The sequence below is a fragment of the Lepisma saccharinum genome, chromosome 8, assembly GCF_977018435.1.
Source record: "Lepisma saccharinum chromosome 8, izLepSacc3.1, whole genome shotgun sequence".
NCBI classification, from domain to species: domain Eukaryota; kingdom Metazoa; phylum Arthropoda; class Insecta; order Zygentoma; family Lepismatidae; genus Lepisma; species Lepisma saccharinum.
In genome coordinates, this window is record NC_139236.1 from 72,357,892 (window position 1) to 72,376,706 (window position 18,815).

The window sequence follows — 18,815 nt, forward strand, 5'->3', positions numbered from 1 at the left end:
AGGATAGCTGGCATTTTCTGTATCAATTTTAATGGTTAATTTCTGTTATCAACTGTATTTGTTTTTTTCACAGAGAATCCCACCGTTAAAGTAACATTAGAAAAAGAATGGAGCTATCATTTATTTAGATTTGATTCTTTCTCATTATCTTTTCCCATGGATTCAAAGAGAAAAACCTTCAAAATGCAGGAAAATGTAAGACAACATTTTCTTTATTGGGATCATGAAGATTGAATGTAACATCTTGGAACATTGTTTGTATTTCTTGGGCTTCCAACATAATAAAAATGTCTAGCATTGATTTTTTAAATATACAGGATGATCCATAAGTCTGAAAACATTTAATTTCAAACAAACATGAATTAAATATACCAATACATGATACAGGGAAGGGTGTGGATAGGGTAAGACTTACACGTGTGTTCACCTTACACTACCTTAAGAATTAAGCTGCATGAAATGAAGCATATCATGTTCCCCTTGATATTCCAGTCAATTTTCATGTGTCACATTCTCACAAAACTGAAGTTGAATCCAAAATGGTATGTTTCACTATCCATATTTGTTTTAAATTGGTGTCTCCATACTTGTAAATCACCCTGTACTGTGGTTCTTTTCTATTTACATGGCATGTGTACTGGTGAAATTTAGGCTTTTATTCTTTGCTGGTGTATACAAAACAACTTCTTTCCCATCTTTCCTGGTTTTCTATTTTCCAAAATCACACATTTCAGGGGTGCCCATTATAATATTTGCTCTTACTTGCTTTTTGTAGGCTCGCAAGCAGATAATTGAGAGATTGATGTCTGGAGAAAGAAACTGCCTCGCAAAGCAGGATGTGGAAGACATCTGCACACTGACCAATGGCTACTCAGGAGCAGACATGAAGAATTTGTGCCAAGAAGCAGCCCTAGGGCCCATTCGCTCCATAGATGTCCGGGAAATTCACAACATCACTCCAGAACAGGTAAGCAAAAGATATATCTGCATAAATCTGTATCATGCTTTTGAATGCTACAGTTTTCCATTTAGAGCACCAATTTTGCTACATCAACAACATAACAGAAAATTTCCCTGTTTGGTGAAGTATACAGTGGAACCTCGATTTTATGCTTTTTGTGGTGCATGCAAGCTGAAAAAACTTAAACCACAGGGAAAATGTAAAATTGAGGAAAATTTTATACCATTTTGCTATCAGGGTGGTGACAGACCTGGAAAAGTCAGGGAATTTGAGAAGTCAGGAAATTTTGTCTTGACTGACAAATGTTTCTTTGTTGAACTGTAGATGCTATGTGATGCAATGAACCTGCCAGGCATTTCATTTTGAAAAAGTCGTAATAAGCACTGCACTTAAAATGGAGCCTAAATATTTAGGCTGCATTGTAATTTTTGTCGGATAAATCTGACTAATGAAAAGATTCTCTCAGGCTATCAACCAGGTGAGTTTTGAAGAGGTTCCTGAAGATGAGAGTGACGTTAGCTCTCGAAAGCTTGGAATCTTTTCCACCATTCGTCGCCAGGAAAAAAATTGAGACTTACTTAAATCGGACTAATGTCGAATTGCAACAAAATGCCTCATACAGCATAAAAATGCATGCATGGCACTCTTACACATCCAATTTTTTTTGTCTGACGTAGTATGACATTTCATCGGACAAACTTTCAGGCTCTCAATCCTAAAAACATATCACTTTTGTCAGTAATCAATGTTCCTCTGTCAGCTCTACTGAATTTTCACTTTTCGTCTGCTGTTATTAAACAGGCTAAAGCTTTATACGAAAATGGTCCAGGAAGTACATTCCAATTAGTCATAAATTAAAATACAAACTTCGGTAATAAATGACATTTTATTGTATTAATTACAGTTACCCATAACTTACTTTTTGACATATTCATCACCGTTCTTCACGTATTTGTTGTTGTGTTGCACTAAATTTTGTATGTCCATGTCATGTGTCTGCCTCGAAAAAGCGGAACCGTCTGTACAGCAGCGTTACTGTCAAAACTTTTGTCCTGCCAGAAACTGCTTCAGCTGAAGGAAAAGATGAAAGTCATAGCGTGTGAGGTCGGGGCTCCCACTTGAAGCGATTCAAGAGCCCAGGTGTGTGGGGTCATGCATGATGGATCTGCCTTTCATGAATTATCTGCACCATCATCTGACCATACTGTCACTTATGGCATCTAGTCCTTACACCTCTCAAGTTCTGGTGGATCTCTGCCAGCATCCGCTTCTGAGCATGCAAAAATCTGATTACAGCATTCAGTTGGTATATGAGAACTGCCATCTTTCTCATAGAGTTGAGCCAAGCTAACTCCTGCCGATTCCCCCGTAGCGGATTGGTGAGCACATGCCCTACAACACCAGGGGTCCCGGGTTCGAATCCCAGCCTGGGCATGGTTGTTTGTGAGTGTACATTCATCATGTCATCACTCATCCCCATCTTCGCAAATTAGCCAAAAGTGGCACAAAAAGTGAAGTAAAATAAAGCAAATCAATCAATCAACCAAGCTAACTCCTTCCATGGGACCCATCTTTATGGCAGTGACCCGCTGTTGTCACTTCTACCTACGAAGAAACTTGCAGTCAAAATGCCCCACCTCCATTTTGAGCAACAATCGGCAACCTTAGAATCCCTCCCTGCAGCGGCCAGTAGGGAAACAGGATTTTGCCAAAATAACAATTCTGCGCTGTGAATACAGCCAGAAGATAGCTTGGCCATGGTATAACACTCTTCTTAAATCAACTCCCTTCACAGCAATGTAACTACACTACATTACACACACATACCACCTCTTCCTATCTGTATGTGCGCATCATGCTCGAACTAGTGCAGATTTTCAATGATATCGGAACTTACTTTCTGGACGTGCCTCATATATAAACTTACAGACGCTGTTATGAACAGCATGTTCCTATCTTATCCTGTCTGATTAGCACAATCAGATGGTTGTGCAGTAGATTCCCCTACTATAAATTGCTTGCCTTAAGTTTTTAATATTATGTACATGGATCATTCCATGTCAAATCAACCGGGGTCTGAACCTTGACATCTCAGAAATAGATATTTTTTGGTACAGTGACAGTACCAGTAAAGTTGACGAAAACTGCCAAATTTCAGGTTTTTTCGGCTCTTAGTTGAGTTATTGACTTTCAAAAAAGCAAAAATCGCAAAATTTGATGACATTTAAAAAAATCTTTACACAGTTGTAGATCAGAAACTATTTGACCTAGACAGCTCAAATTAGTGTTATTCTCTTCTGCTTTTGATGAGCTTTAATTTGAAATGCAACATGACTGTGAAATTTGAATTTTGTAATTTTTAAGAAACTCTAAAAAAATGTGTTTTTTTTTTAAATCTCAAATACCCCATTTTAATTTTTTTTTAAAATAATATATGTTTTGAAGACATCAATTGATTATTTGTCTGCAAACTTCATAATGGGACAGCAATGGGTTCCTATGGAAATTAATTTTTTGTATTGTAATGTGGGCGAAATTTGCTAAATTTGTTGACTTCCATGTTAAAACCACAATTATGTGCTGAGTTGTTGATATTGAAGTCTTCATAATAGTCTATTTTATAACTTTTGGACTACAAATAACATGAAAATACATAAAATTCATCACTTTTAATATCAGGTAAGCAAATTGAGAAATGTACGAGGGGAAGTCATTAAATAACAGGAATGTTATTCTAAACTTCATGGAGATTTATGCACAACGAAAATTTGTGTTTCAGCACTCAAAAATGTTCTTTGGCAAAATGCCATAAAGGTGTCGTGACGATCGACCAGTATGCGCCTGCGCAGTAGCACGTATAGTGCTCGTCCCCAAAGAAACCTCACTTTACTTCAAAGAAAGTTCCGAAAGATCAGTTTTCCCCCTAACAACCACATGTCAGGTCCACGTGCAGTGCAATAAATCGTCCCCTGAAACCTTTCCCACCAATAGCGTCCCTCCAAGAAATGACAGCTCTCATCAAGTCCACGTGGACTAAATGAGATGTTGCTAATTCAGTTTCTTTAGAGATTTCTAAACGCGAGGTTGCGGTTCTCTATCTTTGCTAGGTTGTGTTATTGTGTTTTGCTATTTTTTTATATATAATATAAAGACCTTGGGAGTAAATCGTTACAGTGAATGAATGGATGTCTAAACACTGCAGGCAAAAGTGACAACAGCGCTTTGCCGAAAAACAGGTGGTGGCTCGAAACCAGATACGGGTCCGGTCGGCTTCCTCTGCGGTTATGTCAAAGATGCCGAACTGGTGATACGTTCAGGACTTGGGGTATACAACATGGCTGCTACACTGTTGACTCGCACCGTAGAAGAGCAACGAAGTGTTATTTGTTTTTTTTTGGTTAGAGGGAGTGAAACCTGAAATCTACAGCAGAATGAAGGTTCAGTATGGGGACAATTGTTTAAGTCAGGGGAGAGTGTAAGAGTGAGTGGAAAGATTTAAAGACGAAATGTCAGTGATAAACATCGGAGTGGGAGGCCAGTTTGCATGGCAACTGTGGCAGTGAAACAGTAGATCGACCAGCGAATCTGTTAATTTAGTATGCCTTCCCCTGACTTAAACAATTGTCTCCATACTGAACCTCATTCTGCTGTAGATTTCAGAAAGTTTCACTCCCTCTAACCACAAAAAAATGAATAACACTTTGTTGGTCTTCTATGGTGCAAGTCAACAGTGTAGTGGCCATGTTGTGTTACCAAAGAACCTTTTTTAAGTGCCGAAACACAAATTTCGTTGTGAATAAAATTCCTGTTATTTAATGACTTTCCCTCGTACATTTTTCAATTTGCTTGCCTGATATTAATGCCTGATATTAAAAGTGATGAATTTTATGTATTTTCATGTTATTTGTAATCCAAAAATTATAAAACAGACTAATATGAAGACTTCAACATCAACAACAACTCAGCATATAGTTGTGGTTTTAACATGGAAGTCAACAAATTTAGCAAATTTCGTACACATTACAATACAAAAATAATAATTTCCATAGGAACCCATTGCCCTCCCATTATGAAAGTTTGCATACAAATAGTCAATTGATGTCTTCAAAACATATATTCTTTTCAAAAAAAATTAAAATGGTGTTTTTGAGATTTTCCAAAAAAACATTTTTTAGAGTTTCTTAAAAATTACAAAATTTAAATACCACAGTCATGTTGCATTTCATATCGTAGCGTTCCTCTGAACGCGGGGATCTTAAATAGGGATGTACTATTAGTACTAGTTGATGGTAGAGACAGCCCTGAACGGGCAGGTACAAATATCTAACTATTCATTAAAATAGACTCATGATTCGTTTCTAGACTGAAGTGAGCAATGCAAATGGCAGAATGGGTGTAGACTAGCTTACCCTGTTCGGTTTAGAAATAAGACCAGTAGCTCCTGCTTCTCAGATGATTCCAGATTAAAAGACCTCGTGTCGCTCTCATGCGCACCTATTTAAACCCTCGCTTGGCCTCTCGTCACCTCTTGCCAAAGGCCAGTGTTCTTACCATTTCCTGTAGAAAGCTTATTCTACACATTTCTGAGCAGGAGCTGACAAGGTCTGCCAGGGTCAATATTTCTTAATCGAACAGGGCATGGTACGACACCCCCTCTTGCGAAACAATTTCCAAAATTGAAATTGTAATAATGAAAAGTTTAAATTGAACCTTCTGCCATTCACCAAAATTTAAAAGGTTTTGTTTATTACATGAACAAAAAAGGTTACATAAAATAAAATAATAATAAAAAAAAATGTCTGAGACCCTTCACCGAAAAGTAAATGGAACAGAATTAAGCTCAAGCTTGAATGCTGAAAGAAAGTCTTTTGTTTTCATTAGCCACACGCTGGAAGAGTCTTTCGTAATCAACAATGCTGACGGTTGGTCAACATGCGATATAAAGTGTTGTTCGGAGGTCCGTGGAGTCAGCGGAAAGTTCAACACACAGCATCGTAACGCGATACATGCGAATGTCTTTAGAACAAGTGCTATCTAAGCACCGAACTTAATCCGTGAGAAACCTTAAGGCCGCATGCTCGCAATCTTCCGCCTCATCAGGATGACAGTTCGAGGCGAGAGCAAAAAGACCATGGTAAACACCAAGCTCCACTGGACTGCGCACAACCACACGAAGATTAAAAAAAAATATTTGAAGATGATGTTTTCACTGACGTTCGTAGCACACTATGACCTGAGAAATCAAAAGGCAGGGCAATCCAAATACACTCAAACCCCGGAGTCCTGGGGTACGAAGCACTGTTCCGGGACATACACGGTCCTTGACCGATCACAATTTCACTGGGGGACCGGATTCGAATCCCGGTGTGGAAAGTTCCGGAATACTGTTCAGCAAAGGTCAGATGAAAAGACGTTGGCCGTGGGGCGGGCGAACACAGGGTAGTCCATGGAAAGCCACTCCAAGTAGCGTTTCCACGCCCCAAAATATGCATTGTTCAATGGCGGACACTGGGGGGGGGGGGGGGAATGTTAGGATAGGCCCCCGAAAGTTCACAGCAGACGCCATTGCATATTTCCGGCACACATCGAATTTCGACACATTTCGTACGCTGGTTGCATGCAAAAACGGAAGGTGTACCGTGCTGCAATCACTCCAAGAATGGGAACAGTAAATATGGCCACTGGTAGGATGAAACTGTTCACAGGTGGCCTGGCAGGTTGCTGATCCACAGGGCTGGGTCTCTACACATTTGGGTCGTTGACTTTACCCGGAAAGTTCCAATATGTGGTGAAATACACTGCCTGGCCTTACAGAGCAAAAGGGGACGATGTACATGAAAGATGTTCATGCTTCTTCTTAAGGGGGTTAGAGTCAGGGGGGGGGGGGGGGTTGCTCTGTAAGATGACATTTCTTCTGATGTTTCTGACGCTGTTCTGATCCTGGGATGTCACTTGGAATAGGGTTTTCGGTGCTGCTACGTGACATACACCACTGAAACCCAAAGGAGGCTGGTGAGCTCCAAAGCCTTCAGGAATGCGTTCTTCTTCCGGCCTCAAAAAAATCGCTGGGTGACTTTCGAAATTCCTTGAACTCGTGGAATTCCCGAACAGGGGAGGAAACAGGTTGGACATGGGAAAAACTGCATTGCTCTCAGTCATTCAATATTGAAAATATATAAAAAATGTGTAAAGTAATCGTCTTTTATAGGCAAGTGAAAATCATGAGTAAAAATAAGTAAACTAAAAGAAAATAAAAGGCGGAAAATGTCATTTGACGCCTTAACACTGGAACACCATTAAAATGAAAATCTGACTTCATCAAAATAATATATGTATATATTGACTAAATTATATATAGCCCCTGGCTTCTCCCAAAATATAAAATAATGTGCAATATAAAACTAAAGTTATGACATGGCACTATAAAATAAACGAAAATATGTAGGATTAAATATTGATAAATATATAAAAGTAATATGTAGATGGTATAAAATATATCCCCTGGTATCAGAAAGTGAACCCGACGAAATCCATTAATATCATGTCAGAAGTGTCAAAGCATTGTAAAAATGAGGAACTGACGAGAAAAAAAAATAATTAACCCAAAATTTGGTAACGTCACAACCGTTAAAACGGACCTAGCCACAAGTAAATTCGGGATCACTAAGATATAATAAAAGAGTAAATGACATGGCTCCAATGACGTTAAGATCATTAATTACGAAAGGTACATAATAAAATGGATGAATAAATCAAGGCGACATAGTGACGCACTGTTAACGCTCACTAGTCAAGGTTGGTTTGCGCTTGCATACGCCTGACGTATAGCATAAATAAACAGTTAAAATGAAGTTCCAAATTAGTAATAGGATAATAGTAACGGGAAAATGGGACAAAAATATTTCATGAAATTTGGGTTCGTTCGCGATTGACTGATTTAATTTCTCCATGGCCAGTCGAAAGTCAGTCCAATCAGGAAGAATTACATTTGAAAAATTTACAGAGGTATTAAAAAGTGGAGAAATTGCTCGAATAGCTATTTCTGTATCTAAAACTCTACGAGTGTGGATGATTTCATCATCAAAAATCAATTGATCAAAATTCTTATAATTACAGAAAAAGGATGTTCCTTCAGACACTGTTATTGTTTTGTGTGTATTTAAATTGCCGTTTAAAGTTTGTGATTGGAGGAATTTGCCTGTGCCGGAAACTATCACTCCTGTTCGAGTGCGAACTTTCGTGAGGTGGCCCCCGACGTTGGATTTTATTTCTGTGGAGCAGGAAATAGTGGAATTATAAAATAGAATATTTGTTAAACATTTTATATTATCGTGAATTGAAAGTTCCGTATGAATACAAACGTAAATAAAGGAATTAAATTTACGATGACTATCAAGAATTTCCACGATTTGGGTTTGACCATTATGTTCCATTTTATATGATAATTGGGGAACCTTAACCCGGAACCATTTATTATCAACAAAAGTGCCAACATTTATAGTCTGATAAACGGGAGAAATAGCATTACGAAGTAAATTGGGAGTTTCTAACAAAATATGAAAAGAATGAGTGGATAAGTCATAATTGACAAGGTAGACATTGGTTAAAGCGTAAAAGAGACCAAGATCCGTCATATACAGGGTGTCCTTAAAGTCAGAATGAAGACTGAGAAAAACACGGAGCCAATCGGGAGAAATCATATGATAAGACAGTTTATTCATCGATAGATCGGTTACCATAAAATCAATACGGGTAAATAATTTTGAAGCGTGCAAAAGTGCCATTAGGTGCCTTTCTTCCGTATAGATGTCACAAAATTTCGAAACTAAATCCGCTTTAAGAGCAATAAGAGAACGTTTGAAGATTACCAAAATGTTATTAACAACTCGGAAAGTCTGGATTTAGTCTTTCTTCATTTCCTGTAATTCTGCCTGAATCTGATCTTGATTATGTTTTAGAGCTTGAACAGAAGAGCTAAGGTGATGAATTGAAAAGGAGTTATAAATTGAAAGGCCTGCCGAAAATAAATTCATTAAATTAAAGAAAATCGATCTTTTCCGTCGAGTGCTCCCAGATACATTTTTCCACACCCCATGGCAATTCGGCCGGCTATCGCTGGTTTTAAAACGACAAGGGAGGTAAAGTGAAATTTCGCGTAAGTATTGCTGAATACGATCATGGGTATCATTTTGAATAGCTGACCACTTAACACAGCCTGAGTGGTTATCAGTCCGAATGTTAATATCAATATGAATATTGGCGGTTGTATATATGTAATCGGAACTGTGAACCATAAGACCTTGTTGTTCGTAAAATAAGCCCAACCCACTTACAAAAATATCCTCATTTTCATTTGCAACTGTATATTGAAAGGTGGGAAGGGTTGTCAGGAATAGAAAAAGACACCTCCAATAAAATTGCGCGATGTCAGCCATGCTTGGTATCTGAAAGGGAGAGAGAAAAAATGTTTGTGACGTGAACAAATTGATCTAAATAAACTGAAAAAATGAAAAAAAAAAAACCGGTATAGAATACTAACAAAAAAATCAAATTAAAATTGCTCAAAGCAAACCATAAACATGCCGGGTGTGACCCTAGGAGGTTGCCTTGACCGGTCTGCAACCGTCGGCAAAAAAAGGGGGGGGCGCATTTCTCTCTCTTAGGTAAAATGTAAATTCAAAACTGAAACTAATCTGGGTTATTGATTTAGAAAACATTTCTTGGCTATCATGTTCCCTTCGTATGATATTGCTTCAACTAAAGTCTATGACGTGTGGGAAATTAAGATATAAGCACAATTACTCGCTATTACCTACTTTACGAAGATTAACATGAAATTAATCTGTAAGAAGTAATTAAATTTCATTCGGGAAACTTTTGAAAAATTCTGAAGGAACGAGAAAACGTCTCATAAATAAGCGCCCTTGAAGAGGCTATTATTCACACCTCGTTTGGAGACTAGGAATTTCATTGCCGAAGCCAGCTGAGTGTAAAGTACATCCACAACAAAGAAAGGTGTCATCAAATTCTCTCTCTCCGAGACTGAAATAAGATATGTTTCTTCCGCTAACTCGAATGTGGAGTAGAAACTGCACACCGAAGTGGCCTCGACGAAAGATAACTGCGAGGGAAATGCAATTCAGCATAAAGCAGGAACTCGAGGAGTCTAGCTAAAGACATCGTTCATCTCTGCTGGATGTGTGATCTGAGTCGGGGGGGGGGGGGGGAAGGGGAAAGGGGAAAAGTATATAGCGGCCGTTCTGGATGGGCGGAGCCCCTCGTGAGTGATGACCAATAACACGAACGTGTTCTTTCTCTGCGAGGAACATGACGATAGAAACTTAGGACTGGTAACGAGGGAGGCGGTGCCAAGGAGGAAGAGGAAGAGAGTACCTTTCATGAACTTTTGGTTCTTGATGTACCTGGATTTCATCGAGACAGAACCAGAGGGAAATAAAAAGAAGGGGGGAAGCTTGCTCGGCGCCCCAGGCTAGTACGAACTCGGTTGCATAACGGCTAGGGGAGTGCGTGGAAAAGCAGCTTGATTATATGTCGTCATAAAACATGTTTTGAATGAAAGGGACAATTGGTTCAGAGTGGGGCTGGGGGTCGTCGGTTCGAGACACATCTACGTTTTGTGTTTTCACCGTAACTCCTTTAACTCTTTTTACTTTAAGGGCCTCCCAGATGGCGCAGTGGTAGCGTCGTCGCCTTGTAATCAAGGAGTCCCGGGTTCGATACCCGGTGGAGGCACAAGTGGTTCGGATTCCACTTTAAGCTGTAGGTCCAGTCCCGATTAGCCTTAGTGTGCATAAAGTGGACTTAAAACACTAAATCAACCAAATCTTTTTACTTTAACAGGATTAGTTTGAACAGAGCGAGATGAGGTGTTAACATCATCTAACTTTAATGGATTAAGAGTTTGACATGCAACATTAAATGTATCTAGACGGACGGGAGGAATTTCAAGTGGGATAATTACGTTTGGAGTATCTGCTTGGTCATAAAAGGGGTCTTGAAAGGTAAAAACTGACTCAAGATTTCGACATGTAACGGGTTGGGTGGGACCACTGTGCCAAGAGTCGCTATCCGACTGGGATATATTTAAAAATTGTACACTTGAAGACATATTTACTTGTTCCATTTCCCTTGGGCAATTATTTTCCAAAACTTTTAACTTTTTACATCTTCGCTGACAACAAATGAAGGCAAGAATTAACATACAAATAAAAACTAGTGTGAACGTAATTACTGAACAAATGATGTACGGGTATTGGAAAGATCTTATGACCACTTCCTTGAAGGATAGGGAATTGACATGAGAGATAAATGCAATTAAAATTAATAAATATAGGAAAAACTGCATCTTGTTGAATTAGGTAGCAATTATTGAACCAAAACTTGCTTAAATTACCACAACTGTTATTTTTAGTTATTATTGAGAATAAATGAATTACTTTTCGGCCAATAAATATCAAATCAATAAATTTGATAAATCACATATTTTTTACACAAAATAAATTTAACTTAAAATTTTCTCGGGTATTTTAGTTAGTTTTTAGAAACAATGCAATTAGTGCAATGTAAATAGGAATTATTCAAGGAGGGGTCAAGAAGATAAAAGTCAAACTGTCAGCCAGGAATAATAATGTTAACTGAAAATAGATAAAAAAAAAAATATCTCGTCAAACGTATGAAACTTCACACCTTGCTTATTATTAGCACAAATTACATGGTCTAAATGAGAACTTGGTTCTCTGCTTCATTTTAGTCGGCTTACACAGACTTCTTTCTTTATTTAAGGCTAAATGTCACGGGGACATTAACATTTCTTACGTTATTAACTATAATAACGGGTCTTTTCACATACTACCGGTAGGTTTAATATACACAATAGAAAAGACAAATATACACTAGATAACACTCGTGCCGCACTTTCGTTGCTTTAATTAACTAAGTGAGCTCACTGACAACATGTTTAAATCTTTTTATAACTCATGCATGGATGGAAAAAATGCACATATATTTCAGAGCGTGTTTATAAATAACTTCATATATAAAACATGCAATTGTCTAACAAAATAGTTTTACTTCTACGAGAAAACAACAATGGTGCGTACATTAGGTTTTATACGTTTGGCGAGAAGACGAATTGACGTATTGATACTTTTAGGGAAATGGAACGAAAAATAAAATTAAAATAAAATATAAAATTATAAAAATAAGGTCCACACAGAAAGTAAACAATTACAACATGTGCTTTGGGCTACGTATGGGCGGTTACTGGTTCGAAATCTTCTTCTTGAAGAGATACGATATTCGTTTCTTCCTCACCCCCTGAAGGGCGGTGATAGCGTTTTAACCTTTGTACAGCCACTAAATCGGACACAATCTTGCCGCGCTTATTTTCATATTCCACTAAATAGGCATTGCTATTTTCCTTTCTTACTATTACCGCGGGCCCAAAATAAACACCTGAAAAGCACTTAGCCGTTTTTGCCTTCTGAGTGGGGTTATATAATAATACCAATTCACCAGGAGCGTAACTTGTTGCTTGATGACGTCTGTCATAATACTTCTTTTGGGACTCAAATCGTTTACGTAAATTTTCTTGAGCCGCGTCTCGTGCCTTGTTTAGCCTTTCAAGTTTGTCCGTGTTCGCACTATTTTCGCAGGGATCTGCGTGAAGCATACTTTCCCAGGGCAGACGGGCTTCGAACCCATGCATGAGGTAAAACGGACTAAAACGACTGGAGTCTCCGCGTGTAACATTATACGTAAACACAGCTGGTTGTAGATAGGTAATCCAGTCATCATGTTTCGGGGTTACAAAATGCTTAATTATACTTTGCAAAATACCGATACCTCGTTCCTCTAAACCGGAAGTATTATGGTGATACGCAGTAACAAATTTTAATTGAATACCGAGTTTAGCACTAAGTTCTTTAAATACAGAGGAATTAAATGAACCCCCCCTGTCAGAATTGATAATTTTTGGACAACCAAATCTTAATATTATGTGCTCGTAGAGAAAGTTAGCAGCCGTTTGAGCAGTGGTATCGACCACAGGAGCAGCAATCATATATCGGGTACCAAAGTCCATGCATGATAAAATATATTTACATTTATTTGGGCCACCATTTGTCCTGTATAAAACGTTTCATATAGGGAAAATATATGCGATTGAGCGCATTGTAATATGTTTTAGTAAACCCTAAATGACCACTACCACACGGGTGAGAATGTAATTGTTCAACTACAGTATGACGTAAGGACTTAGGTATACAAAGTAATTTCTTACTTCCCCCACCCATCTTATGGTTCCTGTATAAAAGACCATTTTCCAGCACATAATAAAAAGCCTGTCTTTCGAAGGGGGATTGGGCGTCATCTGCCCCCTCCAAAACTTTTATGATTTCTGAAAAAAATGAGTCGTCGCGCTGGTGTTTTCCCACATCTATTGATTCATCCTGGAGGAGAAATATACGAGGTTCGCCCAATTCTGGCGATTCGTCGTCCGGGGGGTTGGTTGATTCCCTGCTAATAGCATCGGAAATATTTTGTGTAGATTTACAATGAACGACCGTGAAATCGTATGAATCAAGCTCTGCACTCCACCGCGAGAGCTTCGAACTCAAATTACGGGTGGTACGCAAATAACTGACTGCTTTATTGTCTGTTACAATTTCGAAATGTTTCCCAATTAAATAAAACCTAAAGGTTTTGAGGGCATACAGAACTGCTGATAGTTCTAGTTCCATGATGGGACAATTTTTCTTCCCCTTTTTTGAGTGTTCGACTTGCATATGCTACAGGAAGGAAATCATTATTTGCATTTGGCTGTGTTAAAATAGCACCAAGGCCTTTCAGACTTGCATCACAGTAGACGCGTGTTTCTTTAGAAGGGTCATAGGGTAGCAAAACTGGGGCAGTTATTAAAGCGTGTTTTAAGTTTGTAAAAGCTGTTTCTTGGTCCTCCCCCATACAAATTTTTTGCCTTTGCCCAAAAGGGACTGGAGAGGTTGGGCCTTCTCTGAAAAGGATGGGACGTATCTACGGACATATGAACATAAACCTAAAAATCGTTTAACCTGTTTTGTGGTGGACGGGGTGCGGTAAGTCTTAATGGAAGAAATAATACGGTCACTCAAGCGTAGGCCATAACGACCCACCAAATGTCCAAGGGCGAGTATCTCAAAATAACCAAATTTACATTTGTGTGGAGAAATTTTCAAGCCAGCATTTTGTAGACACTGAAACAATTTTTCCAGTGTTGTCAACATTTCATTAAAGGTATGGACCCAGGTAAATAAATCATCCATATAGAAGGCGAAGTTATCACTTTGCATGCCGCTACAAGCCAATTGAAGTGTTCGATTCATCGCTGCTGGCGAGGTAATATGACCTTGACTTAAAACATTAAATTCAAAATGACCTAGGTTGGGAATAGAGAAGGCTGTGTACTGTTTACTGTCTTCTGTGAGTGGTATTTGAAAAAATCCTGAACGTAAATCGGCACTAGAATAGTACTGCTTTCCCCCCATATCGTGCAAGATAGACTGAATGGAAGGCATGGCCATCGCATCGAACACAGAGCGTTTATTCAAAAAGCGACCGTCTTGAATAAAACGGTAACTTCCATCACGCTTTTTCACAAGAATAACTGGTGAGTTATAAGGACTTGTACTATCCCGGATTATTCCCTGTTTTTTCAGTCTCAATTTGTTTCTTTATCTCTGTTCGCAAATGTACCGGGATCGGATATTGCTGCTTATGGAACGGAGTAAGATCAGAAAGCTTTATCCTGTGTTTGTAATTGGTGGCAAGGCCCATGTCATTTTCGGACCAACTGAAAACATTTTTGTATTTTAACAAAAGCTCTAAAAGTTGATTTTTCTCATGTTCCTCCAATTGAGGATTAATGTCAAATTTGGATATATCCACTTGTGGGATATCGTCGTTTTCTGATTCTTCCTTTGTTAAATTAACTGTTACAGAACTATTTTCCTGATCCACCGTTGCCAACTCACAAGATTCTGCGCCACCGATTCGAGTACCTTTGCGAATTACAATTCTATAATTCAAAGGGTTGGATACCCAAACAAGTTGTGTGGCAGGGTTGAGTATCGACCTTGGTACCATTATGCCAGATTTAGCCTGAAAATTTGCATCCGGCTCAAGTAAAGTTAAATTTTGATTTGCTGTATTGACTAATTTTAAAGGGATGCACAAATGTGATCTTGGTTTCACAACAATTCGTTTAGAAGCCACATATTCAGGTTCAACAGTATGTACCAGCAAACCTGCCAATTTAACGGAAACATCAAAAGCTTTCTTCGAATCAAACCGAATGCGGTTGCGTGGGGGAGTGCCAAATCTGCTCAAAGCCAATTTATTGCTTTCAAAATCTAAAGTTGCATTTTGGGCTTTGAGAAAATCATTACCAAGGATGGTATTATGACCAAAATCTTGTATCACCCTGAAGGGGTGCCTAAATGTAAAGCCATTTAGAGAAAAATCTAAAAGTACAATTTCTTTAATTGTTAAACAATTATTCGTGACACCCTTAACTAGAGTGTTGATTTTAAACCTCCTAGCATGGGCAGGAATACCCTTATCACTTGTTACACTTATTTGGCTCCCACAATCGACAATAAACCTTTGACGTTCCCCATTTACATTGGCATGTACATAAATGAGATCTTCAGACGGGAAAGTAGAGACTAAAATCTTTTTACTGCCCGCAGGTATGTCTCCATTACTTGTGGTTAATTGGCATTTAAATCTTCTGGATTTTGAAGACAAAATTCTTGGTGGTGATTAGGAAAACCACATTTATAACAAAGTTGTGGGCCACGCCGGTCACCTTGATCGGGACGACCGCGGGGGGGCTGGCGAACCTCGCCCCCGGCCACGCTGAAAATTGGAACGATTCTGACACCGGCCGTTGTTTGAACGGTAGCCTCTACTTCCCCTGCCCTGAAAGCCTCGTCTGTTGTTTGAACCACGATTGTGATTAAAATTACCCCTTTGATAATTTTGGCCTACAGTTTGAAAATTTTCGTGATCATTTGACTGTATAACTTCCTCGACTTTTAACGCTAGGTTGCTAACCTGCTTAGCCAAAGCTTCTACAGCGGACGGTTCTGAAGTTGGGAAAGACGTTTGTTGTCTTTTGACAAGGTCCAATTCAGCTTGCAAGGCTTGCAGCTGATTAGTCATGTCTTGATTAGCCCGAGGTGCTGATTCCGGAGCAACCGCCGTAGTGCTAACTACGGGGTTCTGGTGAGGAATGCGCAACTCAGCAGGAGACGGAAAAAGAGTTTCCTTTTGAGCCGAATGCAAGAGCTCTTGCACCGTTCTACGGCGCATAAGGAACTTTGCTTTTTCATATTCCTTGAGGTCTTTCAAAAGCTCCGGAACTGAATTATATTGTTTTTTATATATCTCCCTGATAAATTCCGGTTGAAGACCTGCGTTTATGTATTTAAGCTGCTTATTTACAGCCATGTTAGGGTCCATCTTAAACAAGAGGGTCTGCTTGTCCCTAACATAAGATGATACCGGTTCATCGTCCCTGTGGAACCGATATCTGATCTGCTCCTCGATCTGCAGCTGATCAAGGGAGCCTGTGAATTCTTCAATAAGTTTTTTCTTGACGTCCTCATAGCTGACTAAATTGACGCCTGGTTGCTGGCAAATTGCATTAAACCAGAGGAGGGCTGGCCCACATAACAACGCCGGGAATAATTGCCGTTTTTTCGTCTCGTCCCAATTGTTCAGAATCGCCGCACTTTCGAAACGGTCTATGAATTTAGAAACATCCTCCCCCGAGGCACCCTGAAACTGAATGCTCTCGAACAAGAAGGGATGAACAAAAGGTAGTTGAGCCATGGTGGGTGGGTCCACAAGAACTGTGGGACGATTATCAATTTGAAAGTGAGCCTGCGCGCGTGCGCGGCTTCTAGTTAATGGAGGACTTCTGATTGGGGTGGATGAGGCACAAGGTAGGCCCTCCACATCAAAAGACGGACCAACAGCATTATTGGCAAGAATGATGAGCCTATCCAATGTGGTATCAAGCTCGTCCTCCAACTCAGTAAATGACATAAGGCATTACTAACAATGGTGACGTACCTTATTTAAAAAAAATTAACCCCCCATTAGGAAAAAATTCCGCGAAGAAACAAGTCTAACATGATATTAATGCATTTCAATTTTCATTTATTTCAGAGTGAAATAAATGAAAAAAATTCCGCAGCCTACCCTTTCAATTTTCATGTCTGTTTAGGAAAACAAGGCATGACGCTTTTCATTTCCAAAAGAACCACGTTGCTCTAATTTTTCATCACATTTCCGTAAAAATGGATGAAAAACCACGCATCTCAAACCACGTAGCGTTCCTCTGAACGCGGGGATCTTAAATAGGGATGTACTATTAGTACTAGTTGATGGTAGAGACAGCCCTGAACGGGCAGGTACAAATATCTAACTATTCATTAAAATAGACTCATGATTCGTTTCTAGACTGAAGTGAGCAATGCAAATGGCAGAATGGGTGTAGACTAGCTTACCCTGTTCGGTATATAGCGGCCGTTCTGGATGGGCGGAGCCCCTTGTGAGTGATGACCAATAACAGGAACGTGTTCTTTCTCTGCGAGGAACACGACGATAGAAACTTAGGACTGGTAACGAGGGAGGCGGTGCCAAGGAGCAAATAGGAAGAGGAAGAGAGTACCTTTCATGAACTTTTGGTTCTTGATGTACCTGGATTTCATCGAGACAGTACCAGAGGAAAATAAAAAGAAGGGGGGAAGCTTGCTCGGCGCCCCAGGCTAATACGAACTCGGTTGCATAACGGCTAGGGGAGTGCGTGGAAAAGCAGCTTGATTATATGTCGTCATAAAACATGTTTTGAATGAAAGGGACAATTGGTTCAGAGTGGGGCTGGAGGTCGTCGGTTCGAGACACATCTACGTTTTGTGTTTTCACCGTAACTCCTTTAACTCTTTTTACTTTAAGGGCCTCCCAGATGGCGCAGTGGTAGCGTCGTCGCCTTGTAATCAAGGGGTCCCGGGTTCGATACCCGGTGGAGGCACAAGTGGTTCGGATTCCACTTTAAGCTGTAGGTCCAGTCCCGATTAGCCTTAGTGTGCATAAAGTGGACTTAAAACACTAAATCAACCAAATCTTTTTACTTTAACAGGATTAGTTTGAACAGAGCGAGATGAGGTGTTAACATCATCTAACTTTAATGGATTAAGAGTTTGACATGCAACATTAAATGTATCTAGACGGACGGGAGAAATTTCAAGTGGGATAATTACGTTTGGAGTATCTGCTTGGTCATAAAAGGGGTCTTGAAAGGTAAAAACTGACTCAAGATTTCGACATGTAACGGGTTGGGTGGGACCACTGTGCCAAGAGTCGCTATCCGACTGGGATATATTTAAAAATTGTACACTTGAAGACATATTTACTCGTTCCATTTCCCTTGGGCAATTATTTTCCAAAACTTTTAACTTTTTACATCTTCGCTGACAACAAATGAAGGCAAGAATTAACATACAAATAAAAACTAGTGTGAACGTAATTACTGAACAAATGATGTACGGGTATTGGAAAGATCTTATGACCACTTCCTTGAAGGATAGGGAATTGACATGAGAGATAAATGCAATTAAAATTAATAAATATAGGAAAAACTGCATCTTGTTGAATTAGGTAGCAATTATTGAACCTAAACTTGCTTAAATTACCACAACTGTTATTTTTAGTTATTATTGAGAATAAATGAATTACTTTTCGGCCAATAAATATCAAATCAATAAATTTGATAAATCACATATTTTTT

At 39.2% G+C, this 18,815-nt stretch overlaps 1 protein-coding gene across 2 annotated transcripts in view; it reads left to right on the forward strand.

The window, feature by feature from the left end:
- LOC145991132 (fidgetin-like protein 1) overlaps positions 1 to 18,815 on the forward strand; it is a 74,011-nt gene that overhangs the window by 40,373 nt on the left and 14,823 nt on the right. For both annotated transcript variants that reach the window (XM_083126910.1, XM_083126909.1), the window contains exon 11: positions 776 to 967. In XM_083126910.1, coding sequence (XP_082983036.1) covers positions 776 to 967 — 192 coding nt within the window. The remainder of the gene's footprint in view (positions 1 to 775; positions 968 to 18,815) is intronic.